Source organism: Pholcus phalangioides, unplaced genomic scaffold, assembly GCF_987345545.1.
Source record: "Pholcus phalangioides strain wild (caught in Gottingen) unplaced genomic scaffold, Ppha-v1.0 ptg000012l_1, whole genome shotgun sequence".
NCBI lineage: Eukaryota > Metazoa > Arthropoda > Arachnida > Araneae > Pholcidae > Pholcus > Pholcus phalangioides.
The window spans coordinates 10,489,529-10,501,702 of NW_028301605.1; the positions used below are offsets into that span (position 1 = coordinate 10,489,529).

Below are 12,174 nucleotides of genomic sequence, written 5' to 3' on the forward strand. Positions count from 1 at the left end.
ATTTCTTAGCCCTACACCTGCACTATAGGATATATATGAATCATGGGGGTAACAACTAGATACTTTTTTCAGCCGGGGCAAGAACGCATTTTGAGGCTTGTCCTGGCTGACTAAACACCTAGTTGCGGCCCTGCGTAAAGCTGAAGCTGCCAAATTGGTAATTTTCTTGATGACATTGGGTAATTTCACTAATATTTGGCGGAATTTTTTTGGCGAAAAAAATTCACAAAAATCTCCGTTGTATTCGCACGTACTGTACTATTTTTATTGTTCTAATTTTAGAGTTTTTGTTCTAATTTTAACTTTTTTTTCTAGAAAAAGCAGTTAAAGGGTGCATTCGGTGCACCCTTCCGTCCAGCACCCGGGGTACAAGACCCGCCTGCTCCCACCCCTAGTTGCGGCCCTTGGGCGTAATAGACATATTCAATAAAAAGAAAAATAGTTCAATTTTTGACCACTTGGTGCAAAAGTAACGCTTTTTATCGTAGTTATCTTTTTTTCCCCATGGGTCCAAATAACGCAATTCCGAAGTCAACGGTTATATAGATTGGTTAATAATCCCCTGTGCACACAATTAGGGGACAGTTTGTAGAGAAAGTGATAGCATAGAAGATTATGTATGAGTTAGGCAATCAGACTATATGATGGTGAGGTCCAAAATAATTCCATGTGAAGTTGGATTCAGAGCTGGAAAGCCAGCAATTATGCAAATGAGAAGCTCGAGACAAGGTAATTGCGATTTCAGCTTTAATTTAGGACTATTATAGGCCTAATTATAGGAAAAGTATTCGATAAGCCAGTTCTTGCTAAATTTATGCGCGTATAGCAATTAATGCGAAACTCGGTGATCGTAAAATGGCGTTGCCATCAGTGAATCGAATGGAAAATAATTTTTACTAGTGAACTGTTTAAAATGCTATCCCAAGTAGCTAAATATTTAGAAACGTCATTGTTATACTAGTGGGTTTTTTGGTATATCATTGCTTGGAAAAACTGCCTACTGTTAATACCGTTAGAATTATCAAAATCTCTAGAATCTATTAATGTTAAAAGCAATTATTTATTCGATATCAATAAATTATTCACTGATGGATAATGCTTGAAATGTCATTCCTGACTGCAGTATAATATGTAAAAATCCATTATATTCTCCAGAATGTCTAACATTTGTAGCAATAACATGGAACAGAATTCGCTAAAACTTATGCAATCATCTCATTCGGGTTGGTTTGAATCGAATTGAAACTAGTTACAAAATGCATTTACAGATGGAGATCTGAACTATAAAATTTTAAATACGCTATTTCCCGAATCCCGGGTGAAACATTCGCACTTTTTTCTGGGAGTTTTGTTCCGTGACTGCACCATGTTGTTGCTGAAAATAGTGGTATTTCGAATTTATGGCACAGTACTTTCGATTTCTCAGATCGCAGTGCCATCTGTTGGACAGAAATTCAAGTAATTTTCGAATTTTGTCGGAATGAATATTTTCATTTTTCCAAGCACATTACAGACATCGGGGGTTGCATTGATATACTTCCTACTATTTCATTATTATATTTTCAAACGGGTCCGTCAATATTATCACACCCTGTACATGCCAAAATTGCTAGATACGAATTTACAAATCTAAACTTTCTACAGCAACAGTGCACAAAACGACCTCCTCCTAAACTAAATCATGACCCGCCACTCTGTCTCAATGAAGAGCCACAAGCAAGTGGTCGGAGAAGAGCCGGACCATGCTGAAAAATGCGCGTGTATGAGTTATGAACGTAATGCTAAGTTTGTTTCTGTGCAATGCATATGCCGTCGATATCTCAGACTACGAGTCAAACGGAACGATTGAATAACCGTGTCGTTGTAGGCATGTTTATCTCTGTGGCGAGAATTTTTATTCATTTTTAAAGTTTCTACGGACTTTTTGCCCACCCTGTACAAGCTTCTGGCGCCGCGAGTGGTGGAAATACCGCATATCTGGCCCACGGACTGCCTCCCCGTTCTCCAGTTTGCAGTTCTATACAACAGTGAATGTCTTAATCACGAATCCATTCATTAAAAGACCATCGGTGACGTATAACATCTACTCAAGAAAGAATTGGGGAAAAAATTAGAAATATAGAAACTTTCACACGATAACGAAACCACATTTTTTTTGAGCGGAGAAAGCAGTTCTCATGGAAATTCTTTGTTGTCAATCTTTAAGAGAAAAGAATTCCAACGGAAAGATCTCCCCCGCTATTTTCATGACAGAGAAAAAATATTTTTCAACACTCTTTTTGGGAAAATACTTGTTAAAAGAATAAAGAAAAACGTAAAAAAATGTATTGTTAGAAACTTGTTCCCAGTTTTTTTTTTCGGGATTTTTTTCCCTTGAAGATGTTTTTTTTTTCTTATCCCAAATTTTTCCCATAAAACACAGCTGAGAACATCTACCAATAACAGAACCGGGAAAGAAGAAAGAAAAATAGTCCCGGAGAAACGTGTGATTTATTTTCTCACAATCCTCTTTTTTTTCACTCTCGTTTATATGAAATATATTTTTATAGCCTAAAGTCCGGGATCGGGAAAAAAAAAATTCTGAAAAACAATTTTTTTCATTTTTTTCTCTCTCTCTTCTAACACTTCGTTAGTTTTTTGTTTCTCTCCTTAACCATTGAAAAATGTATCAAGGATACTTATGCGGTCCGGGAAAAAAAAAATGTTTTTTCTTTGAAGTGTTTTGAATAGTTACGTCGATAAATATTTAGAGAATTTACGAAAAAAAAACATTTTAAACTATTATATTTGTTTCTTATTATTTTTTATATGAATTTAAAAGTTACTGAATATTTTTTTTTTTTTCAGGTATTAGGTGAAAATATAATTTATAAAAAAAAAAATTTATATAGTGTTTTGGAGCTAAAGATGAGCATGAATGTTGTCGAAGCTTGAGAATGGTAATTATGGATTAAATTAAAGGTTAATAAATTTCCAAATTGGGGTGCGAAACCTCCAAATGTGTGAAGGTACTCAGTGAGAAGCTTTTCAAGTAGTATTTTGCATTGAAGTAGGGCATATGAGGAGGGTGTTTCAACATTTATGAAACTCGCGGTAATCGTGTTCACTTTCAAGAAGCTGATGGGGAGTCAGCATGAATTTAGGAAGCTGATGGAAAGTGAGTATGCATTTAGGAAACTCGAGGTGAGGTTGTTCACATTTAGGAAGCCCATGAGAAGCGAGTACACATTTGAGTAGCTTCTTGGAGGTGAGCACATATTTGCGTAGTTCATTGCAGGTGAACACATATTTGAGTAGCTCATTGCAGGTGAACACATATTTGAGTAGCTCATTGAAGATTAACAAATATTCGAGTAGCTCATTGAAGGCGAGTATACATTTGAGTACCTCACTAAATACAAGTGAGGAAGCCCAGAGTTAAGTGTGCTCACATTTAGGAAGCCCAGCGTTAAGTGTGTTAATATTTAGGAAGCTCATGAGAGGCAAGTATACATTTAGAAATCTTCTGGGAGGCGAGTACACTTTTAATCAGCTCATTCAAAAACCAGTATGCATTTGATTAGCTCATTGAAGGTGAGCACGTATTTGAGAAGCTCATTGAAGGTGAGCACGTATTTGAGAAGCTCATTGAAGGTGAGCACGTATTTGAGAAGCTCATTGAAGGTGAGCACGTATTTGAGAAGCTCGTTGAAGGTGAGCACGTATTTGAGAAGCTCATTGAGAGGTGCGCACATATTGAGTAGCTCATTGAAGGTAAGCACATATTTTAGTAGTTTGTTGAAGGTGTGAACGTACACATAAATCCAGGGCAAGCGTGTTCAAATTCAGGAAGCTCATGGGAAGTAACTATGTACAGGTTTAGGAAGAGAGTCCATGTAGAGACGCAATAGCTCATGGAATCATGGAAGTAGCTTGAGTACGTATTTAGGAAGCTCTCAGATGAGTGCGCTTGCATTCAAAAAAGCTCATGGGAGGCGAATACGCATTTAGAAAGCTCATGTGAGGTAAGTGTGTGAAGATTCATGACACTTATGGGAGTATTTTCTACGTTTGCTGAGGTCATGGGAATCGATTCTAAATTTAAAAAGGTCGAGGTAAATAATTATACATATTCGAAACTCACTAGATGCACGTCCACGTTTAGCGATCCCAGAGTAAGCAGATCTGCATTTAGGAAGCTCGGGAGGAAACGCGTCAGTTTTTAGAAAACTCCAAAAAGTAAGTTGCACATTTTCAAGATGTTCGGTAAAAAAGCATGTACATTTTTCTGTTCATTGGATGCACGTCTAGGTTCAAGAATCTCAAGCCAAACAAATCTATATTTTACATTTAACTCTTTAAGCTGTTCTTAGAATTTTCCTGATCCACAATATGATTGTCACATTATAAATCGCCAAACGTTTTAGAAATTGCCACCTATATTATAAGAATAATATTTTTTTACCAGAATGCGAGCTCTGATCAGTGCTTTCTCCCTCAGCACAAAAACAAATAATAATAATAAAACAAAGAAGATAAAAAAAAATACCGCGTGTGTTCTCCGTCATTTATGCTGTAAGAATTACCGTATACGATCTCGAAGGGAAAACATCCTTTCTCTTCCCCCTTCTGTTATCAGACTCTGAATAGAAGCTGACTCCGTACACTGGCAAATTGATTCACAGGACGGGTTGGAATCACAACAAGCTATCAGAAGAAGAAAACTGACATAGGTATGTGGGCTCAGGGTTGCCGTTTTGAGAGAGTTTTAAGAACCCCAGTTATTTCGGGATTGCCTCTTTGAGAGGAATTTAAGTACCCGAGATAATTCGGGATTGCCGCTGTAAAGGCAACAAGGTATGCGTACAGACAGGCGTTTAAGAAGCACGGGGAAAACAAATCCACGATCTAAGAGCTAATTGAGTGTGTGTCTAAGTTCACAATGTTAGAACAAGAAATTCTGCAGGAGGAAGCTTAGGGATCTAAGTAATAGAAAGTTAAGTATTCAAGAGGTTTAGCATCGAACTAAACGCATGAGAGGCAAGTACAAATTTAAAATATCAAGTTCACTTTTACGAAGTTCACGGGAATCGGTCTGCATTTACGACCACGGACCAAAGGTGGCCAGCCTGTATCCCTTATAGGGTTAGAGTGGGGGTCATGGTCGGTTTGTTGTTGTTGGTCCCCATTAAGGAGTTCACGCGAGTAAGCCCATATCTAAGAAGCTTACCTAGATCGTAATCACATCTACGGAGCCGGTGTGAGTTGGTCTACATTTGTAAAACTTACGGGAGACGAATCCACGTATATACAGGGTGGGCAAAAAGTCCGTAGAAACTTCAAAAAATCATAAACACCGGAAAAATAACCGAAATAAAAAACGATTTGCAGGGTTAGTATCGTTAGGTCATGATGAAGTTTTTTAATACAGGAAAAAAATAACTGAAAAACAGCCGATAAGTGGCGCTAAAATACACAAGTCAAACAAAAGATACGATACGCAAATAACGAACAGAATGCCTTCAAATCGTTTATTACAGCAGTATGTGTTCCTCATGGTGGTCACCTCCACCACGGGGGGGAGGGGATAACACATTGCAGGCGAGCAAATCCAGCAACGGCAGAGTGCAGTAGGTCCACATACACGGTTTAAAACAGTGAACTGGTTGTGGAGCTTCGAGTTCTTATATCCGTCTCATTTGCATATTTCCGCCGAAGTCGCTCGTACCTGCGCCACCTATCGGCTGTTTTTTTAGTTTTTTTTTCCTGTCTTAAAAAATTTATTGTGACCTAGCGATGCTAACCCTGGAAACAGTTTTTTTTATTTCGGTTATTTTTCCGGTTTTTATTCATTTTTAAAGTTTTTACGGATTTTTTGCCCACCCTGTATATAGAAAGCTAATAGTAAATGAGCTCTCATTTAGGAGCTTCAGGGGAAAGGATTTGGGCAGATTTTTCTTGGTGTGGTAGCTACTGCAGTTCAGTGAATTAATAATTGCAGTTATACCTATACATTGCGTCTGAAAATGGGTGCGCAACTTTAATGGTGTACAACGAAAAAATAGAGTTTCTTGGAATATATGTAGAGCTGTACACGTACATATGCGTGAAGAACACTTGCACCAGTGTAAAATGCGAAGAAATTTGTTTCCCTAGATATGTGTGGGAGAAGTGTGACCTTTTTATAGATATGCCAAAGTGTCGTTTGTACTCACTAAATAAGGGAAAAATATTTCCCATATATACAGAAAATGCGCCGGCATTGGTGTGACATATGTAAAAGGTGCGCTCTGGCCATCTACCAGAAATATGCGTAATAAATGCTCAGATTTCTTGAAATGATTAGAATGTTTGCGTATCAGTAGAAATCTGTAAGAGGTGGGTTTACCCCCCTTAAATATGCAAAAGAATTTACCTAAATGCGCAAGGGTTTGTTATTTTACATATTTGTATGAGGCATCTTGGTAATTGGCGGTATTCGAGCACTAAGTGTATTTTAATTGGAGAACTCGAAAATTCTAATTGCACCGAATTTCCATATTATTTACAAATTCCGTCTCAAGACGGCGCTGTTGTCTGAATTAATTTAAAATTATAATACATCATCCACATCTGCAGCGATCCACATACTAAAAACTTCATAATATCTACGACAATACCTCGGACCTGAATGGACAAAAATGCATTGTAAGCGTTATATTCAAGATCAAGTTCCATATCCAACGGCTATAACAATAGTTATATATCCGAATTTACGAGTACAAAAGACGGTGAGGACTAAATGAAAATTTTCCCGACATCCATTGTACGTATACAAGAACACTAAAAAAACCCCATTGTCGAGTGAAGACGTGCATATTCTCGAACCCCCTAATTCAGGTATAAAATACTGTCTGGGTAGACTAGTCTGGAGCTCGGAAAACATCCAACTTACATAAAGACTTGCAAACAACAAAAATAGAAAAGTTGCGTTCGTATCATTGAGAAAGAGACACGCTATTAAGGATCGTGGCTTCATAATTACAGTAATATGGATGTACGACTTATTCATGCAATCTCAGACAGGCTCAAAAAATAAAAGAAAAACCTGTGTGTTTTGTTATGACCCCGAGTTCAAGATAGAACAAAGGATTTCGTTCATAGCCCGGCTAGACTGAAATTTCAGTGTGGGGGAGGGGAATCTTCCGATCGCCTATTCATTGTGAATCCCTGCAATTTCGCTTGAGGGTCAGAGCAGCTTATCGATGGATGAAATTCGTGGTTAAATCTAAATAGCTAGATTGCTATCTGTGCGTATGCGAGATTCACGGACTCGAAAGGTGAATATTCCGGCGGTGAATTGCTGTATGTAGTAAATTGCATGGCGGTGAATTTTCCTAGTGGTGAATTGCATGGCGGTGAATTTTCCTAGATTAATTTTGCCGGCGGTGAATTTTCCTAGTGGTAAATTGCATGGCGGCGAATTTTTCTAGCGGTGAATTGAATGGCGGTGAATTTTCCTAGTGGTGAATTTTCCTAGCGGTTAATTTTGCCGGCGGTGATTTTCCTGGCGGTGAATTGCTGGCGGTGAATTTTCCTAGTGGTGAATTTTTCGGCGGTGAATTGCTGTCGGTGAATTGCTGGCGGTGAATTTTCCTAGCGGTGAATTGCTGGCGGTGAATTTTCCGGCGGTGAATTGCATGGCAGTGAATTTTCCGGCGGTGAATTGCATGGCAGTGAATTGTTGTCGGTGAATTGCTGGCGGTGAATTTTCCTACTGGTGAATTGTTGTCGGTGAATTTTACACGGAGATTCAGTGGTGGCGCGTCGCAAAAAATTCTGGGCAGCAGGAAAATGGCTTTGTCTTGCATTGTGGTACGGGCAGGATGGGATTTGTACTTGGACAAGTGGGGAGTTGCCTGTACCTCATGATTTCGGGGGGGACCAAACAATTTCAGCAAAAAATCATTGACTAGCCAAATATCTTTGACCACAGTTGCAGGGGGGTGAAAAACTAATTTCTGCTTTGCTCAGGGTCCACTGAAATCAAAACGGGGCACCCCGGATACGGGTAATCTACTATTTGTGTTCATCGAATTATTTTTTCACATCATCCAGACATCTATGCAGTACAAATAGTTATTTATCAACGTAGTAACATTAACTTAAATAGTTTGTATAGTGAGCCTGAAACCGTACCTCAACAATGTTGAAAATCATCATGTTCAGGTTCAACCATCGGCAATTACTTTTCGCAAATTGTGAAAATGCAATACTCATTTTTCAATATTTTCTAATCTAATAGATGCATTACATACTAATATATAAAGATTCATAGATACATATTTTATATGCAATTATATTCTGATTTCAAATATGGTATGAATATATAAATGATAGGATGCAGATGGCAGCATAACATCCGTGGGTGCTTTTTTCCACGTGGCCTGGAGTAGTGTAATAACCTACATAGCATCCTTTCCCCCTTTCTCCATTCCTCATGTTTCTGACTGCTAAGGTTGTCTCTTGGAGGCGTGATTGGAATGAGCTACCGAATCTTGGTATTTGAGAAAAATATGGGGTGACCATACGCCCGCCCGTATTTAACGGGAGGCGTTTTTTGATCAGCACTTTTGAATATATGACGAAAGACGTCACTCTCTCTTGTTAATACGACAGACACGGAACACTGGCTGAGTGAGGAGATATCGATGTTTCAGCAAAGGAAAGTTCATCTCTGCCCTCACGGGGACACGTACCACGGTCTCTCGTTTTCCGGACGAGGGCTCTACCAACTAAGTTATGAAGACAGATAGCGTTTCCCCTCCTTGGAGCGTATGCATATGCTCAATAGCTCCGTGCAATGGACGGCGGAAACATTCTGCTAATAGCTCACAGATGACATCAGGGCCACCAGATAACGTCCCCGTGTGGGCAGAGATGGATTTCCCTTTCCTGAAACATCGATATATCCTCACTCAGCCAATGTTCCGCATCTGTCGTACTTTCGAAAATATTTCCTAAATTTTTCGAATTGATTGGAAGTGATTCAATATCATTATGTTGGCATCGAATTCATTTGAAGAATTGAATTAGTGACTTAAATTCGTTTAGGGAGGCACGTGCTTTGGCATCCTCTTCAGTAGCCGCCCGTGATTAGATTGTAAAAGTCATTGATCAAATTAGTAGTAGACGAATTGACATCACACTTACCACTGAAACATGTCGATATTTCCAGAAATTCGCTGCTATCGACGCGAGTGATGGATTCTTGAGGTGCGGATTTTCTCGTGTGATGAGATAACCCACACGTCCTGTACCTTGGGTCGAAAGTGACAGATCTGCAGATGAAACCCTCGTTGGCGTAGCAGGCTTCTTGGCACTCGCTCATCGAGTCACCAGAGACGACTTTCTCCGGTAGTAACAGTTTCAGTCTTTTGATGAGCCTGGTATTACAGAAGCCACGAGTCTCTACAGAAATTCGAAATGTAAATTATGATGTTTGAAAAGTATAAAGACGAAGAATATATATACATAGCCACAAAATTTCAGGGGATTGTGAAGAATAGACCGAAAAACACATTTCCTCATCATAAATCATAATTACCGCATCGTAATAAGGTTTGAACAACCAAGCCCGTAAAAGGCATCCTTCGAAGAGCCTTTTAAAACGTGCTGATTTACATTACTACGAATATAGAAGAGATAGACTGAAATGATAAAAAGTTAACTCGGGGGCAAGGTGTCCTCGTAGAGCAAAGGTTAAGTTTCCAGACGTTTTATCCAAATCTACCGGGGGGGAGGGGAGGAACCCAAATAGGCCGCCAACACAACCTAATTGTCACCAAATCAGTTCCTCTTCGATTACCACCGAACATCAACCTCTACAGATGTGAACGAAACGTCTGGAAGTTAAAATTACAATGAACCAGCCTCCCAGCCTCAGTACCCTCTAGAAAAGTATTGGAAGGTTGCGTACATCCTACTTACGTACTTCTTGAAATCAGTAGAACTCTTGCGCATCACTAGAAATATGTGAAAGGCGGCTGTACACTTAGAGGTTTTGTATACCGCTAGGAATGCGCACGTGTTCGTGCCTCTAGAATTATGTAAGAGGTGTGCGAACACGTAGGTATGCGAAGGAAGCTCTCCCATTGGGGTAGAAAATTCGCAGGCATTTCTTTAAAAACAACCAGGCCATTTGTTTCTGTAGATATGTGTGCCTAGGAATCTTGCGTACCCCCTACCTATGAGGTAAAACATTTTCGTGCAGGAAATGCACAGAAGTTCGTACCCCTAGCAAAAATGTGAGATATGTCCATACGCATATTTCTAGAAATATGTATTATTGCATAGTTAATATTCAACTTACATAATTGTAAGTTGCATATTATTGAAATGAGTTAGATGTTATGCGTTGCCAAGAAATGCGTAGGAGTCGATTATACTACTGCAAATGCGCTAGCGTTCGTTCACCGAGACTTGTGTGGAAGATGTGTGTGTGTGTCGTATAATGTTCCAAAAAAAATCATTTTTAACAAAATAAATTCCCAAAGGGTTTTCAAGATACTGATAACCCAATGGCATATTGGCTACCACGATGCTATGAAACAACACTGCATTTTTTTTATAATGGGGTGTTTAATAAATCTTAATTAAAATGCCATACACACTGTATTTGACACGTTTCATGGAAGAATGACTCAACAAGAATCAACAGCGGATGGGTGAGTGATCCATCTACTTACTCATTGATCGCTGCCAAGCCATGCGCTAAATATGGCGCTCCGTATCAAGGTACCGTTAAAGTAACATTTTCAATGGCAGCAAGCGTGCAGCGGTTCACTTAATGATACTTTCTAGATTATTACTTTAACACACACTCATAAAAAAAAGAAAAGCGAAAATATCAAGAAAGAAGAGAAAAATAACATTATACTATATATATAATAGCCACATTTACCGGTTATGCAGTTGTTCTCGAAATAGTCAATGGCCGTTCTGGAATGACTCAACGCAACCCCTTTCTCGGTTGATGAGAACCTGTTGTAAGGACTCAGCCTGCACTCCTTGGAACCGTGATCAAACTCTGCCGAACGGCACAGGAAATCCGCGTGATTAAGGCAGGCGGCCTGACATTGCTCTTTGTTCTTGGCGCCGTTAACGATCACTTTCTCGTGCTCGATGCCTACGAGTTGCTTTTCGGGGCTTCTTTCAAACGCCCAGTCACGGTTGCAATGCGTCCCAGTAGTTGCTGTTTTGAGAAGAAGAAGAAAAAAATACAATGACGTTGATGTAATAATTTATCAAATATTGCAACGTAGCAATTTTTACGAAAGGCTTGATGCAGAAAATAAGCGCAGAAATCCAGAATAAGATTTTAAAAAATTTAGAAAGATGGCTACGTGAAATGCATAGGAAAGTCCTATCATCATAGAATAACATACGATCAAAGAGATCTACTGCCATGCACTTTAGATAATGGTAAAGTGACTACGTCAGATGCAATAAACAAAAGCGTCTTTACTAGTATATTTCAGAATTTATCCATTAAAAATCGATGACAAAGATGTCGTAGTTGTTGCACTTTTGTAAGAAATAAATGAAAATAAATAGTTATATTCGCATCTACGTCATGTTTAAAAAACCGTTTTCAATTAGTTGGTTAATTTTCAAAATGTTTATTTCTAATCAACCCTCTCGGAAGAAGCAACAGATAAGACGGAGCAGTATATGATCCGCACGCACTTAGGAATTCCGATGTTTTTTCAACGTGATCCATGGATTAGGTTTCACGTCAAAGCATCGCTTGTATGAATATCGCCGTCATAACATTGTTTGTAAAAATATCGTCCGTCAAAAAATCGCTTCTTAAAGAATAGCGACAAAGCATTGCCATTAAATCATAGCTTGTCGAAACATTATGTCAAAACATTGCTTATCAAAACATTTCTTGTCAAAACATCATGTCTCTCAAAATATTGCTTATCAAAACATCATGTCAAAACATTTCTTATCAAAACATTTCTTATCAAAACATTTCTTATCAAAACATTTCTTATCAAAACATCATGTCAAAACATCATGTCAAAACATTTCTTATCAAAACATTTCTTATCAAAACATTTCTTATCAAAGCATCATGTCAAAACATCGTTATCAAAACATCATGTCGAATCATCGTTATCAAACATCATGTCAAAACATTGCTTATCA

At 38.6% G+C, this 12,174-nt stretch overlaps 1 protein-coding gene across 1 annotated transcript in view; it reads right to left on the bottom strand.

Annotated features, from left to right (window-relative positions):
- The window catches only part of LOC149079519 (uncharacterized), a 95,920-nt gene that overhangs the window by 52,047 nt on the left and 31,699 nt on the right, over positions 1–12,174 (bottom strand). Inside the window, exons 7-8 of the mRNA XM_089240165.1 lie at positions 10,922–11,212; positions 9,172–9,429 (exon numbers count right to left, since the gene is read on the bottom strand). Of these exons, the coding sequence (XP_089096291.1) occupies positions 9,172–9,429; positions 10,922–11,212 (549 nt within the window). The remainder of the gene's footprint in view (positions 1–9,171; positions 9,430–10,921; positions 11,213–12,174) is intronic.